Consider the following 17,932-nt stretch of genomic DNA (forward strand, 5'->3'; position numbering starts at 1 on the left):
AGTCGAGGCTGCCATGTCAGTAACAAAGGTCGACTTTGTTCTGGGGCTCTGCCCCACTTGTTCCGTCTCTAGAGGAATGCTTCCGGGGAGACCAGCTGGCGCTGATGATCCGCCTGACGGGATGGTGAACTATACGTTATGAAAAGGATGAGGGTCAAATCCTCCCTCACCTCTTTCAGTCTTGAACCGGCAACCGGAGATCATCGACCTCACTAAGAAGACTGATTGCTATCACCCACACTCGGCTACTGATCTTTGGGCCGAGTTGCATCGGATTTGGAGATGCTCTTATGGATAGTGTCGCCGACATGCACTTTAGCAGTCATCAAGATGGCTATCTCCATTTGTGTGCAGTCCGTCACTTTCGTAAAATTTCCATTGCCGATGGACTGGAACTATCTGGATGGGTTTCATTCATCCCACTCATCAGACCGGTTTTGGCCAAATCGACAACCGAGATACTGCCTCAGAACGAGAGTGAAGAATTTGAGGGCGGGAGGTACTGCCACCGTATCGCCAAACTCGCTGGGTATCATGTAGACCATGTCAGGCAAATCTCCGATGTTCCGTGAGTATGGTGTCGCAGCATTTACAATTCCGCTACTGCCTTGAGAGAATCCTCCACACAACAAGACATAATTGGCGCTTTATGGTGGTTTGGAATCCAGCTTCCAATGTTCGTCCCATTTCGAGGGTTCGTCCTCAAGCTTGCTCATTTAAACGCACCACCGTTGTCGAAATTCGGAGACGTATCACTGCGACACGCCTACTAGTTTTGCTAGAGGTGTGACCACATTGTCATAAAATTCTAGTGCAGGATGGGAGGGAAAGTCCGAAGCGTCACTAATGGCCTTCTTGTCGGCAAATTCCAGGCAGAATTTGACCGCATTATAGTAGGCAGACCCTACTCGAAAGGCAAGCTCGTTGTCTACCTTGTTGAGGACGCGATGCTTCAACAGGGCCGCGTGCGGCGCATAAAACACCTCCATATCTAGCGACAGCCTCATCGAAGTGTCTTTCGTACTAGATTTTGCATTGCTGCTTGAGGGCTTCCCATCAAGAAATGTGCTCAACGGGACCCACAGAGCGATTTCAACCAAGATAAGACCAAGGGAGTAGATGTCATATTGAATTTTGTATCCTTGGGCAGCTTCGCCCTGATAGCTTGGATGACGGTATATGGCCGTTGCTACGTCGCCTGACAACTTTGATTTGTCAATGGTTGACCATTCGCTCTCTTGACGCGAATAGTCAAAACCGCACAGCAACATGGATCGTAGGATCGCGTCTGTCTGTGCAGCGCCAGGTACTGGTGGCACAGTGTGAACACCAAAGATGATATTCTCGCTCCGTATGCCTTTATGGAGCCAACTACTGGAGTATAGTTCAGATAGCGTCGAACAAAGTCTGCTAGCCAGTGTGTATCTCTGTTCTAAAGGAGGTTTGAACTTTGCTTTGGGTTGTAGTAGAGACTGAAGAGAAACCGGCCGTGGAGGAAGAGGAAGCAGTAATGCTTTTGATGAGGGTGATGGAGACTCTGGTAGCTTGAGGACCATCCACCAGCAATAACGAGAAGGGTCATGAATGCAGCCTTCGGCCCATGGTGTCCTGAAATCGTGTGTCTTTGGCCGGGAAAGAAGCATCACAAGCCGCTGTATTCTTTGGACGAGTTTGATTTTGTCCTCTGGGCTAATATTCGAGTCAAAAACTTTTCGTTCTAGCAGATATGGGGATTCAGCTGTCGTCTTCGTCGTGATAAACCTGTTCATTGCCTGAAAGCCTTCAGGCAATACAAAAGTGGAAAGTGCTAATGGCGAAGGTGACATGGTGTAGCTGGGAGGCGGATGCCAGGGCAGATCTGTTGCCAAAGCCTTACTCTCCACTATTGATCGCTTGTATGAAGTGGCTGGGGCACTTTTGACAGCAGCGAGTAGTAGATCGAGTGACGCTTGATCCAGTACACTATCAACGAGGACGATATTGACCCTTTCGTCAGCGTCGCGAACTTTCTGTTGTTGAGATTCAGTCAGAAGTACATTGAGTTTCGAGATTCTTTCGCCTAGGCCAATAACTAGCTCGTCAAATTTCTTGAGGTCCTTTACTGCCCAGCGTATGCGTTTCCACGTGGATGTGCGCCTTTGATCGGTCAGGCCTAGCTTTTCGAAATCATCACTAGAGAGTATATCTGGCTGGTCATCGGACGGTTTTGACCTCCCAGATATTCGAATAGATCGTTGCATCCGTTCCACAAGACGACTGACTTTATCCGAAGTCGTAGGCAGCGCATCGGTCTCAGCTAGACCATATCGCCCGCTCAAAGAGTCAGCATCTTGGAATGAGGCTGTGATATCGTCTAAATGCCGTCTGATCACGTCGACAATTGGTAGTAATCTTTCAGGCAAAGATGGTTCTTCGTCATCACCGGGCACCAAGCCACTGTTCTCTCCCCAGATCTGTAAGCGGTATCGCTCCATTTCGAGATTGAGAACAATTCTCTCCGCGTCCGTAGAGTAGTTGAGGCCATTGCGGAAAGCTTTCACGGCAAAGCATGCGCCGCGAAAGGCGATATCGGCGATGGCAATATACGATCCTGGATCCATCTTGAGACTCTAAATGCAGTTGTAAAACCGCCTCGCTGCTCACTGGTGCCGAGATAGTTCGGCCGTTAGACGCGGTCTAGGTCTAGAGAGTCTAGATATTATAACGCGGTTTTAGAGGCCAACATGGCAAGCTTGACTTGACTGCGTCAAAAGCGGAGGCCTCGGTTTTGTGTCGCCTCCAGGTTCATGTATGGACTAGTGCCCTGCAGCAAGCCGATAGATCTCCAGGGGGCGGAGCTGCTAGCGCCAACGCGTCGGGCACGGCCAATTTCAGCCGCAACGGCCTATCCCGCCATTGAAAAGCACCTGAATGGAATGTAGCCTGCTCACCGACCTTCGACTCTCCACAGCCGCCCTTCGTGGATAATACGAAAATGACAAGCTATGTCTATCGATCTGCATTTTCGAATGACTCCTCGAATGCAACGTCATCCGAATCACCGGGCACTGGTGATGCAACTCCCGCGGACAGCCGTGCAGAAGGAGGACAGTCGGCTGTCAGGAAAGGTGGATTTGCCTCGTTCATCTGCCACGTCGCATACTTAGAGGAGTCAATTCGGTCTGGGGAGAAGACAACTTTCTTTGCCTGGGATCGCACAAAAACTGCCGCCAGAACTAGACTAGGATACGGTACATCATTCCTGGTCGATCGAGCAGAAGTGCTGCGTGAAGGCACTTCGGATGAAACTCCGGCTACTCTCTCGAGACCCAAGTATGTGGTCATCAAAACCGTGAGAGAAGATCCTCGGAATCCAAACCAATGGCGAGATGTTTTGTTTGAAATTAGAGTTCTGCTCCACCAACCCATTCGATACCACCCGAACATTGTGCGGCTTCTTGATGTTGGTTGGGATGCGTCCAGTGAAACCGGATCACTGTTTCCCAGCCTCATTCAAGAATACGCTGAGTTCGGAACATTAGATAAACTGCAGAATACCAATTCACCTCTTCCATTCAACATCAAACAAAAGCTGTGCTACGATGTTGGACGAGGCATATCGATTCTGCATGCCTGCGGCATCGTGCACGGGGATCTCAAACATGAGAACATTCTTATATTCGCGAATCGTTATCCAGACCCGCCCGGCCAACCCTACACGGCAAAGGTCGCCGACTTCGGCGGAACTGTCATGGACATGCGAGGAAGCGATGCTACTCATAGCGTGCCCATGAACACTTTTCCTTATGAAGCACCCGAGATTGGGCAGAAGTTGTCCGTCGAAGGCGTGAAGAAGACGGACGCATTCTCATATGGCATGCTGATATGGAGATGCATGCTAGACTGCGACGATCTGCTTGCAACTATTGGGTTTTCCACCGTTTTAGGGAGACCTACCGAGCAGGAGAGAGCTGCCCTAAATAGGCTCAAGATAACGGACGAGCTGCTTGAAAGGGCTATCGCCAGTCTTTCGAAACATGCCGCAACACGCAATCTGCCTTCAATTAGTCTTGGCCTTATTATAACCTCTCTAATGTTCACACTTCGGGGCGAGCCTAGTCACCGAGCTCTCGACCGAGCCCAAGCCAGAATGCGTGGAATGTCTGCATCCGACTCAACTGTTTATGTTGATATCAAGGACAAGGCGAATGCTAAGATGCTTGAAGGCCTGAAGCACCGTATCCCGGGAAGACACGGTATGGATATTGATAGTGTTGGCTACGCTTTAGGCCGACTAGTTGGAGATGACTACGATGCCCAAAACAATTTGCCAGGCTACCGACCAGACCTACCACATCCAGACACTGGTGGCTTTTTATTTGAGCCTCTTAGACTCAGGCGCCTTCTCGACTGGAATCAGCAAAAGGACATCGTGAAGGAATTTATTGCTGCTGCCAAAGCGCAACACTATGACGAAAGCACAACAGAAATGCAACCATGGAGCGCGGCCTTCTTTTTATATCAATGCTATCTATGTGGCTTTGGAGTCGGGTTCGATCCTGTACAAGCCTGCTATTGGCTTCGTCAAGCTGCCAATCCAAGTGAGGAAGCTGCAACAGTAGACTATCTCGCAAAAGCATGGCTTGTGCGTGTACACTCGGCTCTAGGTGTGACCAATCCCCTCTCGGCCCAGGAGCAGATCGACAGTCTATGGTGGAGTTTGATTCGAGGTCACAGGCACTGCGCTGAGGATAGCAGACTCATCATATCTGCATCTACCGATGCGGAGCAGAAGGACAACTGGGAGTTCAGCATGAAGGAGGCTGAGTGGAATTATCGTCGACGCACGGGTGCTACAGGAATGCCTTACTTCATTTCCCGTAAGCTAACACGGAAGTGGGACGCTGAGGATGTTGCGATTCTCGACCAGGAGATCAGAAATGAGCTAGGAGACGAGTATGAGTCCTGTCTCCGTCCAGTGATTCAGAGCATCACAGAAAACACCCCAGATGGTGGTTATAGATTTGACAGGATCTATGTTAATCATAAAGGCCATGGCCTCCTTCACCTGGCGGCTTCATTGGGCAATGTCAATGTCCTGAAACACTTATACCGAAAGTACAAGTGCAACATCAATCTAAGCAACCAATCCCATGGCGAAACGCCACTGACTTGTGCCTGTCGCTCCGGGTATTATGAGTGTGCGATATTTCTTCTAGATAATGGCGCTGATCCTAACGGGACTGAATTTGGAGAAGAGTCGCCATTGCATTGCATCGCGAATTTTAGGGAATCTGATATGGAGTCATTGGTGAAGCGACTTTTGGAGGCTGGAGCAGATATTGAGAAACATACCAGCGCATCGAGAAAAGATGTGCGAGGTATCCTAGCGGATTGGGAGGACAACTATTCCATGACTTTGACACCTCTTGGTAGAGCTGTTCTGATCCAAAGCTTACCTGCTGTCAGGACGCTCACGAAGTTCGGGGCTGATCCATGGCTCAGCCGCATGTACAAGAACAGGTCAAGCGTGCGACCCATTGAGTTGGCGGCAGTTTTGACGTTGCCAGATATACTCCAATTCATGCTCTCCGAAACAGAGAAGTCTGCTGACACCGATACTACGCAGCTGTTTGATGAATGCGGTATGTTGGAGAAAGCTCGATCTGAGGAGATTACGCCATATGACCCTTTATCCTTGCAGAGCAGACTGGTGCGATGCGGATCTCAGTACAAGCAATCTCTTTCTCGGACACTTCAAATTCTGCAAAAAAGGAGGCTCAATATTGGTTTTCAATCGGAAGAGGCTGCTCCTGGAGTACAGCTTTGCTTTGAGGCGAGTCTCGGAAACAAGGATATTGTGGAAGCATTGCTTGACCTGGGCCACCCCAGTGATGGCTCCTCGGGGCATCGTCCCATCGAAGCTGCAATTGTGGCAAACAACGAAAGTATTGTTCGACTCCTGATGGATCGCGGTGCATCAGTGGACTTTCCTAATGAAACATTACTGCGCCCGTCTCTATTAAACGCTCTTGCAGCGCGGCCCCGGTACACATCGCAGAGCCTAGGTATCGCAGAACTTCTCATCAACATGGGTATTGCCCCTGATCCAGACACCACCAGCACACCTTCTCCGCTAGCTACTGCAATCAAAAATGGTTACTTCGACCTAGCAGATATGCTAATCCCTCGTGGTTCAAGTAAGGGCCTCAATGCATTCCACGCATGGGGCAACAATGGCGACGCCAAATCGATATTAGGCCTTCTATTAGAGTCTCATTCTTACATCAACCTTGAGGGTATTCGATACCTCGCTAGCATTCATAATAACCCAATGAATGATTTGAGACTTCATCCTCTCGTAGACAACACAAATGGCCTATCAGCGATCCACGCCCTTGTCCAGACATCTTCTAGTGGATGGAATCATCACTCGCAAATCTCAGCACGCATTATTCAGAATATGCTAGAAATCTTTCCAGATCCCAAAAGCTTGGGAGATTGCCACGTGCACCCGGTACAAGGAACGCCGCTCTCAGCAGCGATTCTTGAAGACAATCTACATATACTGAGTTCTCTGCTAGACTCCGCGTACTCCGAAGACATAGACAAACGAATTGCCATCGAGTACAACGCCACGGGCTCCATAGTCAAAGAAGATTTGACGCCAAAGGAGTTATCACTCAAATCAACCCAGGCTATTGTCACAGACTTAATGTCACGACAAGATACTGCTACACGGGAGGATGTATCGAAATTAAGGAATCGGATCAACATCGCAATGACCATACTTGCTCTCAATGATGGGTCAGCTTCTTCGCAGATACCCAACACACAGACCCTCGAAAGCATGAGGAGAGGGTTCGATATGATTTTGCAGAAGTTGGAAGATGGTTTGAAAACACGGAAGGCTACTGAAGCGCAGGCACCTGGTGCGAGCCTACCAGTAGATCTGGCCATCATCAGTGAGGAAAAGCCGACGAATTGGCGAGAAGGAATGGAAATGAACAGCGAAATGGCGATGCGGACGTTTCTCAAGAGCTTCCGAAGTGATGATGGCGTCTTTGGCGATCCGATCGTCGTTCTAATGGACAAAACATTCAACAAACGTCCGCCAGCCCTTCAGCCAATGAGAGCTGCAGAGACCGCGGCGAACTCACAGCCCGATAAGTCATAAGTCTCAACTGTAAATCCGATTTGCAAGGATACGCCGATGGAGGATTAGAAAACTTGGCGGCTTTCACGATGCCGGGGCTCTAGTCTTAATGCAGCTTGAATCAATTCTTTACTTTTGTCCGGACCAGAACCTCAAAAACGCCTCCTTTTTGTTAGCTGGTGGAGGTAGTGGCTCCGGGTTCCTATCCTCTTCCTTCAAAATGAGACCATCATTGCCTACGTTAGTGACGGCATTCTGCTGCTTTCCAAGGTAGAAATTGGACTGGAAAAAGGCTGCAATGAGCGGGATGAAAGCGAGACCCAACGCCGGAGTAATGCAGTAGTAGAGCGTTCGCCTGTATGCTTCAATAGCGCCTTGCCTCATCGGGTCGTCGTAGGCATACAGCGTCCGAATTGACGAGACACTGTTGAACAGCTTCTTCACGTCCGCCTCTGTAGCAGTTGCCGGCAGGTACTCCCTTAGGTACTTCGGCATCTTGTCAGCCCAGATGACCGCCACGATGGCGCTTCCGATGGAACCTCCGATCTTTGACCACAGTGACAAGAGAGCGATGGCGAGAGCAACGTCCTGGTGAGGTACGGATGCTTGAGAAGCGACACGAGAACCCACCACGGAGAACGCACCACCACAGCCAACTAGGATGAGGCCCATCACCATGGCTGCTGTAGATATAGTGGCGCGCTTGCCAGACAGCAGGATACCCATGCCAATGAGCTTGATGCTTAGACCGATGATTTGCAGGAGCTTGTAGCGATGCGTCCAGCGTTGTATTATACCAGCAACAACACCGAAGACACATAATGCAAGCGTAAGAGTGTTCGTGTAGTATACCCAGTCCTGGTAAGACCATGGTTTGGCAATGTAAACGTAGGACGACCAATAGAGCGAGCGCATGTTTCCGGCGACTTCAATCGTGTTAGCAGAGACACACCTGTATCAAGAGATCGAAGAAAAACTCACGAAGATAGAAGCCATCGATGACAACCGCCATAACGAATGTTTTGTTCATAACAAGCCGCCGCGGAGCGCTTGGGATTTTCGCCCACTTGATTTCGTATACGACATAGGCAATGAGAAGAACCCCTCCTACAACCATCATGGCAATAAGGGATTGGTTTCTCCAGCCGTGCTCGGCGTATGTCTTCAAACTAAAGGGCAAGAGCAGCAAAGACCAACCGAAACCCAAAAGAACCAGCCCAAAAGCATCGATCTCTTCTAGGTTGCGCTTCAAACTCTCGGTCCAAGTACCGGCCGGTGTAGCGGCGGGTGCCACAATCGCCCCGTGCGGTGCTTCGTAGCCTTCGCGATCAGCTAGATCCTTAGCGGCACGGCGTTCTGCATTGGACGAGGCAATGTTGACGATCCCATCTTTCTTCGCTTTGCGGTCGAGGAATATTAGCGTGGCGATAGCTGGTCCAAGAGCCACGGGCATGATGATGGCGAACATGCCATAACCCCACCGCCACTGGCCCCGGGCATTTATGGCTTGCACAATCTTGCCAGCGAACCATGTGTTGATGATGAAAGGGGTGGAAAGCATTGAGCCGATGAAGCCACGCCACTCAAGTGGTGTTAGATCAGCAACAATGATATCGTTGATCAGATCGAGACCAGCCTGGCCAACAGACACAAATACTTCACCAACCACATAAGCCGACACGGTGGTGCTAGCTGCTGCAATAATATAGCCGACCGTGTAGAAGGCTAGTGCCAACAAGTAGGTGTATGGGCGAGAGGTAATGTCCGAAATCTTGGCAATGAATGGCTTGCTCACCGCGGAGATGATGCCAGTGGCGATGGAGAGGGTGGACAGAACAGACGAGTGTTCCTTGTAGTACGATGATGCCTCAAGACTATAGGAGTAGGTCGTTGAGCTGTCAAGCGAATACGCCCAGGCACAGACAAGCACAGAGATGGCCACCAAGTAAAAGGAGAGGCGGCTCTGCTTGGCTTCGCGATAGACTGCTTCCATGCGCGTTACTCCACGAGTCTGAATGACCTGTCCAACCGAGGATATGGGTATAGCATCTTTTGTCGGTGAAGCAACTGAGTTGATTGTGTTGTTGTCCTTAGGAATAGCCTTCTCGTCAGCGAGAACACCAAAGTCTTGGGAAGGGTCCATGTTGGCGAGTGCTCAAAGGGCTTATTGCATTGCTAGATCTTCGAGCAAATATGCAAACGAGGGCGGGCAGGTCAGCATTTATCAATCGATACGAGGCGCCAAGCACACCCATCGATCGACCTCACCCCAACCCTCTGCGACCCATTGCACGTGGAGGGTTTGACACCGAGTTTTTCTGCAGCTTCTGTGCGCCGTGGCGGGGGATCGTCTCGACCTCGCGCGCATCTACAGGGATGAGTGCGATTATCGGTCCTACTTACTGAGAGCGCTACACCGTATTGGTCCCTGAGCTTCTGCTTCCTGCGAAAGCCGGAGATGAAAGTTTCTCCAGACCCTGTAATAGAACCATCTAATCTAATCAGATTCTGCGAGGCTACTGTATAACCCTTTGGACTTTTGCTATCGCTGCTAGTCTAATTAGAACGATCAATTGTCGGAGACCCGACGGCTCCACTGAGTCTCTTGGCACATTAGTGAGTTTGCAGGCCGCTAGATTCAATGGAGGAGTTTAGAAATGCTCGTTTTTCCTGGAACGGAAAGGAAAAGGCTCGATGCTAGCAAGGGATTTCACCGTACGTATCTGTGAGTGGTGGAAGGATACGCTATGGATGCCACCGGCCGGCTCGAAGGTGCTTCGTGTTCTCTTGGCTAACCGCGCAAACTTTCAAGTCATAGAGTAAAGAGAAGGAAGATGATGCGATATCGCGTAGTACTTTGAAGCAAGGTGATCAACTGAATGGCATCGAGCCCCTGTGCTCCTCCATCACAGCGAAATTCTCCGCAACTAATGTTGCGAAGCAAGCCTTGTGGCTTTTGCTTGTTGGGTCTCCCGTGGCATGTTGCATGTTGACAACCGCACACCCGGCGCCACGACCGCCGACAGCCGGTCCTGGGCCTTCTTGGCAGCGGGGCGATGGGCCCATCCATTCTTTAGGGGAGTGACCGCCGTGAGTGGCTTGAGATTTGTCTGACGCCTGTGGATGTCGTGCGAGAACTTTGTCTTTTCGTAAGGCCAAATGCTTCGGTAGTGCATGGCGCTACAATTTACAAATTTCACGGCGCCGCAATCCTCGGCGCGAAGTGCTCGGCGACCGATTCATCACGCGGTGCCGTGCTCGCAGGTTAGCTAGGCTTTCAAGTAGTACATAGCTGATCCAGGCTGCTATTCGTGACAAAGACCATCATTACATCCCTGGAGAATTACATGTGAGTCTGGTAGGGAATGCACTAGGACTGACTACGCACCTTGACACAGAGACTACACACCATAGTACTATATTTACATAGGAGTTGTTTTCTGATCTAATCTGTATTAATTGATCAATAGAAGGCATATTGACAATCAGACACTACTAAAATAAACCATACACTCAAAAGAGCTTCAATCAATTGCGTAAGTGAGATAAACAAGGTAAGTAGACAATTTGCGAGTAACACTTTTCCCGTATTGAAGGACCCCTGTATTGTCCCATCGATATGTTTGCATCGCCTTGTGGCAATAGAAAGGCAGACTGGCGTGGCCGACAAGGCTGTGGTTCCTCATGCGTCAAAGTTCGTACAAGCCATGGCCATGAGTTATGGTCGCCAACCCTGCATTAAAACCCCTGTAAGTAATAGCAGACACAGCCGATGACCACAACTGAGTTGCATAAATAGCACTTGACGCGTGGACACCTAGGGCGTGCCCGGTAGGTTGTGAAGGAGTGCACCATGTTGCAGAGGAACGGCAGAAACGAACTGCTGAACTTCGCCCACATGCAAGATAACAGGCCTCTGACATGACCTTGAATTCAACTGCCATGATCTGGGCGCCATCTTATATATCCTACGGGGGCTTGAGACGTGTATTGTCATTTGTGGCACCTATAAGAACTGAGAAGAAAGGCTATCTTTCATCTATCACTATAAGTCTGACGATTCTATATCACTGAAAACCCCCCTTCTTAGGCTCCGTCTTATATGTGTGTGACGTATTTGGCGATGTCAAAGGCGCAGGCCTATAAGGGTAAGGCCCGTGAATGCGCTACACCACCATACTCAGCACTACGTACTAAGAAAATCACACCCCTGCACCTAAAAGGCTGCTACACTTACGTGTATACCTTTACAGGGCCTTTATAACCCCTGAATCCCTCCTCGTAAATTTTTGGGTATAATACCGACAGAAAGTGAAACCTTGTGAATGTCAATAGAAGGTCTATTTCCCTAGATATATAATTAGTGTTGATAAGGTCAGAGGTTGCTATATATATGTCAAGGGGCTATCAATCTGTTACGAGAGGATTCATTAGACTCTTCTAGAGTAATAAACATAGTCAGAAAAATGCCTTAAGATATTGTCCGCCTGCATGGAAATAAAGACCTAGATACGGCACTAAAGCCACTTATCTTGAGCCACTGGAATTGAGAGATTAATAATATCGAGGATCGTTCGCCTTTTTGTGGGCTAGGGAGTATTGCAATGGTCAGGTTCTGCTCATAAACGCTATCACTATGAGTATAGCAGTAAAGTGGTATTTTGAGGCTATACCATGACCTGTCAAGTAAAAAGTTCTCATGTACTATATAGGGATATATAATATCTTACGAAGTACTATACTTACAAGTATATAGTTATAGAGACTGGCCCTGAGCATGGCTCTGAAGGAGCGTTATTGTGTTGTGAAGTGCAAAGGAAACTGATGTGTATTGTATGGCTTAACAGGACTTACGTAGACCAGCTATTAGTTGGTCCTGTCAGAAAAGCCTACAATAGCATCAGAAAGAGGACTATTGATTGAGAACATTTTACTGTGTTAAGTTGTCACTGTGAAGAGAGACAATGGTATTATGTCTCATTGTCTATCTTATGGTGTATTGGACAGAGTGATCTGAGCCAAAACTGATCAAATAAATAGTTATAGAGACAAAATAGATTAAGATGTCTATAGTAAAAAAGAACCTAGCATCACAGCTCCTGATGGGAAAGGTCGCCAGAGTCGGCAAGAAACAGAGTTGCTCTTTGCAGATTGGCCTAGTGAAGATGGTGAGCAACCAGCAGTGCTACTAATTAGTTACTGTTTGAACTAGTCTAATTGCTTGTGTTAAATTCTACATCATTTGGTGTGCAGGAACGACCAAGTAAAGCTAGACGCATCAATTTATGAGCCACTTCAGCATAGGCGTTCTATTCTCGTGTCTGCTCTGAATTATGTTAGAAGATCCTATCTGTGCCTGGTCCAAATTGGTGACCGGTCATAGGGAGCGACGAGGGGGACATGAACAGGAAACTTCGTTCTCCTTCTACGTTTTATGAAAAGAGTATGTGTCCACGATAATCCCAAGGTTAGGAATTCCGCTCTAAGTCTTGAAGAATCAAAATATCTTATCCAAAACTCGTCTCCACGCCGGCAACACTGTCTCCTCCATCTCACGCCTCTCAGGAGCCTCCCTGGCAATGAGTTCCAACTCCGTCGAGATATCAATTTCGGTGGTGCTGTAAATCTTTGATTTCAAGAAAAATTTGAAGAAGATGTAAAGAACAATGAAGATCGGGATGTTCACGTAAGCACTCAAGAAGTTGCTGGTCGAGAAGTTTCCTGGGAAGAAGACCGAAAAGCCTAGGGCAAGTCAGACCATTGTTATATAGAGAGTGGACATCGGTTAACATACCAGAGAATATGATCACAAGCACTACCCACACAAGACCGAACCAGGCGGTGAACGGTTGGAGTGGGCTCTTGTAGACGAGCTCATCCCTCGAGCGGCCTTGGGCCTTGAAGGCATAGTACATTCGGAGGTATGAAATCTCCAGGACAGCCCATCCGATCAGGCCCGAGACCGTTGTAATATTCACAAGCCACGAGAAGACGAGCGAGGGTCCGGACCCGAGTACGAGATAGGCCAAGGGCAAGAAGATGGAAGTGGCACCCACGGCATATACCGGTACGCCGTATCGATTACAATGCTGGAAGAAAGCCGGCGCGTGGCCCTCGCGGCTCAGACCAAATAGTGTGCGCGACGCGAGGTAGACACAGGCTGAGCCGCTGGAAAAGGCCGAGGTGATTATGATGCCATTGATGATGGACGGGAGCACTTTAATGCCAGCCTCTTCAAAAGCAATGACGAATGGGCTTTGCGAGGCTGTTCCAGTAGAAACCTGAAGCCTCGGGTCGTCAGACCGGCTAATGCGCTGTTAGCAAGTGCAAAGCAGCTTTGGTACCGATCCACTTACACAATCAGACCAGCAATCAGGACGCTGATGACGTAAAAAAGGACGACTCTGGTGAAGGTCCTTTTGGTCGCTTTTGGAATGTTGGTACGAGGATCTCTTGTCTCTGTTCCGGCGATGGCAACCACTTGGATGGCACCGTAGCTGAAAGCAGCAGTGATCAGAGTGCTCCACCATGCCAGAAACTTTCCGGTGTTCCCTTCGACGAGGTACGCATTGAACGGTCCGGGATGCTGCCAGTTCCAGAACCCGCGGCGCTGATGATCGGGACCTCCGCCGAGATCGACGACCAGGCCGGCAATGATAATGCCGACAATCAGCATAATCTTCAAGGTGGCGAAGACAACCTCGGACTATCCGTTTGTCAGCTGTCTCAGCATTGGCTCAAGGGCGGGCGAGTGTGATAGCGAACCTCTCCGTACAGTCTCACGCCGCAGAAATTGATGGTGAGAATGAGAACGATGAAAATGGTGATCCAGACAGCGGCGTTCACGCTGTTGTGCCAAAAGTCGATGAGACTCGTGGCAGCAGTGATCTCAGCGGGTGCGGTGATGGACATGCTATACCCTGGGCCAGGTCAGTCGCGAGCCATCATGGGTTCATGGGTGACGTAGAGAGAAGGGTGGCCCTACAGAAGTTCCAACCGGTCGCCGCACCGCAGGCAGGCTCAATCATTCTAGCCGCATGTCGCGTGAAACCACCGGTGACGGGCATGAACGAAGACATCTCGCCGGAAGTATACGAGACCGCGGCCGTGACCAGACCCATGACGATGAAGCCGAGGAGCGCGCCGACGGGGCCAGCTTTGGAGATGGCGCTTCCGGATCCTAGGAAAAGACCAGTACCCTACAGTCCGGCCCGGTTAGTAAAGATGGTCGGTCACGGGGATATGAGATGGGGGTGTGAAGAAAGGGGGGGAGCCCAAGGGACTTGCAATCATGCCAGCAATGGCAATCATCTGAATGTGCCGCTCCTGGAGGTTCGGCTTGATGCCATTCTTCATGTTGATGGACCGCTGGTCCTCGACATCGCCCTTGTCGACGCTCTCTTTCTCGGTCCTCTGCTCCATGGTGGTTAATGGCTACGCAACCCAGCGAGTGAAGTGAGTGCTTGTCTGGTAGTCCTGTGCGGTGCGTGCTCGCCAGCTCGGTTGAACGATAAGGTGTAATGCCGGGTCGAGCAAAGACGCGTCCGCATTTCGATTAAGTATCTACTCGATTGCCTGGAGTTGCATTTCACCTCACGACCGACCATCGTCTCTACCACAGTAACGAGGACAATGAAGGGCCCACAAAAAAGATAAGAGGTAGCGGAGACCGGCCATCGGCATCTCAAGTCTAGACGACTAAGTCGCCGAAGCCACGCCCCGGCGGCGGTGCCTCCACCACACAAAAAAGCTGGTACGGCAATGTAGCCCGGCCTACCTACTCCATAGATACCACGCATCTCACTACCCTACTATGCAGTAGATACTATGCAGTAGATACTATGCAGTAGATACTATGCAGTAGATAATATGCAGTATTCCCGCCTTCCGAACTTCCGTAGACGGCTCAGGCAAGATAAGTGATAAGCGCTCATCCGAGGATCAAGCATCCAAGGTTGGAAGACCTCGTTGATCGCGCCCCATCTATCTATCAATTGCATGCCCAGCCCAGCTGGGCTACCTTGCCCTGCCCTGCAGACAGACACCGAGACGCGCCGACTTTGTTTCGAGCCAACTCCTGAGCCTTGATCCTGAGTACAAGAGCTCCCACGCCATGGCAGATATCGACATTGAGGGTGTGCTCGCGAAGCTCAGCATCCCAGAGAAAGTCGCCTTAACTGCAGGTTGTAGCGTGTTTCTAGCCTGACCCTCGCTTGAGCCTTCCCACTCACTCCCTCGTACCTAGGCGTCGATTTCTGGCACACTGCACCTGTTTCGAGGCTGGGTGTTCCCTCAATCCGTCTGTCTGATGGCCCAAACGGAGTTCGTGGTACGCGGCTCTTCAACGGCGTACCATCTTCTTGCTTGCCATGCGCCACGGCATTGGGGGCAACATGGGATGTGAAGCTTATGGAAGAGCTGGGTGAGCTTCTTGGCAGAGAGGCCAAGGCAAAGGGAGCCCATGTCCTTCTCGGTCCGACTATCAACATCCATAGGTCACCACTCGGTGGCCGAGGCTTCGAGTCCTTCTCAGAGGATGCGGTGCTTTCGGGAAACTTAGCTGGTCATTACTGCCGGGGGATCCAGAAGGAAAACATCATTCCCACCCTCAAGCACTTTGTGTGCAATGACCAGGAGCACGAGCGAAAAGCAGTCGATGTCATTGTGACTAATAGGGCCCTGAGGGAGATCTACCTCTTGCCCTTCCAGATCGCTTTAAGGCTGTCGGATGCAGAGGCAATCATGACGTCGTACAACAAAGTTGGGGGCACGCACGTGAGCGAAAACAAGGCTCTGATCGATGGAGTCCTGCGAAAGGATTGGAAGTGGGACGGGACAATCATCAGCGACTGGTGGGCCTGCTCCCTGCTCTTGTCCTAGCCTCGTGAGAGTCTAACACAGGTTGGCAGGAATGGCACTTTCAGTGTGACCGAGGCTATCGAGGCAGGGCTGGATTTGGAAATGCCCGGGCCCTCCCGCTTTCGCAACCAGGCTCTCACTGCATGTTTTTCAGCCAACAAGATCACCCCAGCCGTACTAGACGACAGAGTCCGGAATGTCCTGAAATTGGTCAAGAGAGCAGCTGCTTCTGGCATCCCCGAACGAGCCCCGGAACGAGAAATCAACCTCCCCGAAAACAGTGCTCTCCTTCGACGTGCAGCGTCCGAGTCTATTGTTCTTCTCAAAAACGAAAGACAAATCCTGCCCCTGGACTCGGAAAAGGCTGTTGCCGTCATTGGACCAAACGCCAAAGCGGCCTTTACTTGCGGCGGAGGGTCGGCCTGGCTGCCCGGTTATTACTCCATCAGCCCTTTGGAGGGGATCAAGTCCAGAGCCCGCGGCCAGGTACAGTTCTCACGTGGCATCTTCTCTTTCAAGGAGATGCCAATGCTGGGGCCCCTGTTGAGAACTCCCGATGGTAAGCCTGGCTTCATCTTTCGAGCGTACAACGACCCACCTTCTGTCAGCGGCCGTGGTGTCATAGACGAACTACACCTGACGTCTTCAACTGCTATCTTATTCGACTATTCCCCTTCGGGGCTACACCCAACAACCTTTTACGGAGAAGCAGAAGGTATATTTACACCAGAAGAAAGTGGCGTATACGACTTTGGAGTGTCGGTTGCGGGGACAGGCCAGCTTTTCATTGATGGGGTTCTTGTAGTGGACAACGAGACGGTTCAACATGCCGGGAACTCCTTTTTTGGGATGGGGACCGTGGAGGAGCGCGGATTCAAACAGCTCGAGGCAGGCATAGAGTACAAGATATTGTTTCGCTTCGGAAGCGCACCCCTCAGCAAGGTAACCAACCCGAAAGTAGTATCCTTCGGCAAAGGCGGCTTCTCATTCGGCGCCAGTCTCCGAATCGACACGTCTCAGGCCATAGCCGATGCCGTAACCCTGGCTGCCTCCGTAGAGCAGTCAATCTTGGTCGTAGGGCTCAACGGAGAGTGGGAATCTGAAGGATTCGACAGACCTAATATGGATCTACCACCGCACACGGACGAACTCGTCTCGGCGGTACTCGCGGCCAACCCGAACACCGTCATAGTCATCCAAAGCGGAACTCCTGTCAGCATGCCCTGGATTAATGAGTCTGCCGCAGTCATTCAAAGCTGGTACTCAGGCAGCGAGGGCGGGAATGGCTTAGCAGACGTGATATTCGGGGATACAAACCCGTCAGGCCGTCTGCCATGGACTCAACCAAGACGAATCGAAGATAATCCATCATTCTTAAACTTTGGATCTGAGTCTGGACGCGTCTTGTACGGTGAAGATGTGTACGTTGGATACCGTTACTACGAGAAATTGGGCTTGGACACCCTGTTCCCGTTCGGTTATGGTCTTTCATACACTACCTTCCTAGGCACTGCGCTGGAGGTCACCGTCTCTGAGGAAAAGCCGCAGCTGGGCGAAGATGAACAAGTCCGCATTCAATTGAATGTTGCCAACACCGGCAGTCTTGCAGGATCCACGGTGGTACAGGTCTTTATTGCACCCGCGCCGGAGACTATTCAAGCCGGAGGTGTCGGCCGCCCAGTCAGAGAGCTCAAGGGCTTTACCAAGATCCATCTCCCCCCCGGTCGCTCAGAGAATGTCAGCGTCAGCATCTCAACGAGATTAGCGACCAGCTGGTGGAACGAGAGACGTGACCAATGGCAAAGCCAGAGTGGCGTATACGAGGTTCGCGTGCTCACTTCGCCGGAAAACGTACTCAAGAGGACCTTCGAACTTTCATGCACAAGATATTGGTCTGGTCTTTAGCTGTGTAGCTTTGTAACTAGTATAAAGGCTTTG

At 50.4% G+C, this 17,932-nt stretch overlaps 3 protein-coding genes across 3 annotated transcripts; 1 reads left to right on the forward strand and 2 right to left on the reverse strand.

The window, feature by feature from the left end:
• Positions 1 to 7,264: 7,264 nt before the first annotated feature.
• On the reverse strand, positions 7,265 to 9,278 carry UCRPA7_3234 (putative siderophore iron protein; the record flags this gene model as incomplete). The annotated part of the gene is made up of 2 exons (XM_007915780.1): positions 7,265 to 8,061; positions 8,117 to 9,278. 2 exons carry the CDS (start codon positions 9,276 to 9,278, stop codon positions 7,265 to 7,267), a joined length of 1,959 nt encoding a protein of 652 aa, XP_007913971.1.
• Positions 9,279 to 12,632: 3,354 nt separating this feature from the next.
• On the reverse strand, positions 12,633 to 14,557 carry UCRPA7_3235 (putative amino acid permease protein; the record flags this gene model as incomplete). The annotated part of the gene is made up of 6 exons (XM_007915839.1): positions 12,633 to 12,877; positions 12,930 to 13,441; positions 13,492 to 13,841; positions 13,901 to 14,055; positions 14,145 to 14,315; positions 14,419 to 14,557. The coding sequence occupies 6 exons, from the start codon at positions 14,555 to 14,557 to the stop codon at positions 12,633 to 12,635; spliced, it is 1,572 nt and encodes a 523-aa protein (XP_007914030.1).
• A 987-nt stretch (positions 14,558 to 15,544) lies between these two features.
• UCRPA7_3236 (putative beta-glucosidase protein) lies at positions 15,545 to 17,899 on the forward strand (the record flags this gene model as incomplete). The annotated part of the gene is made up of 3 exons (XM_007915770.1): positions 15,545 to 15,987; positions 16,045 to 16,553; positions 16,800 to 17,899. 3 exons carry the CDS (start codon positions 15,545 to 15,547, stop codon positions 17,897 to 17,899), a joined length of 2,052 nt encoding a protein of 683 aa, XP_007913961.1.
• Between the last annotated feature and the right edge of the window lie 33 nt (positions 17,900 to 17,932).

This window comes from Phaeoacremonium minimum (genome assembly GCF_000392275.1).
Source record: "Phaeoacremonium minimum UCRPA7 unplaced genomic scaffold PA7_03_scaffold_265, whole genome shotgun sequence".
NCBI classification, from domain to species: Eukaryota; Fungi; Ascomycota; class Sordariomycetes; order Togniniales; family Togniniaceae; genus Phaeoacremonium; species Phaeoacremonium minimum.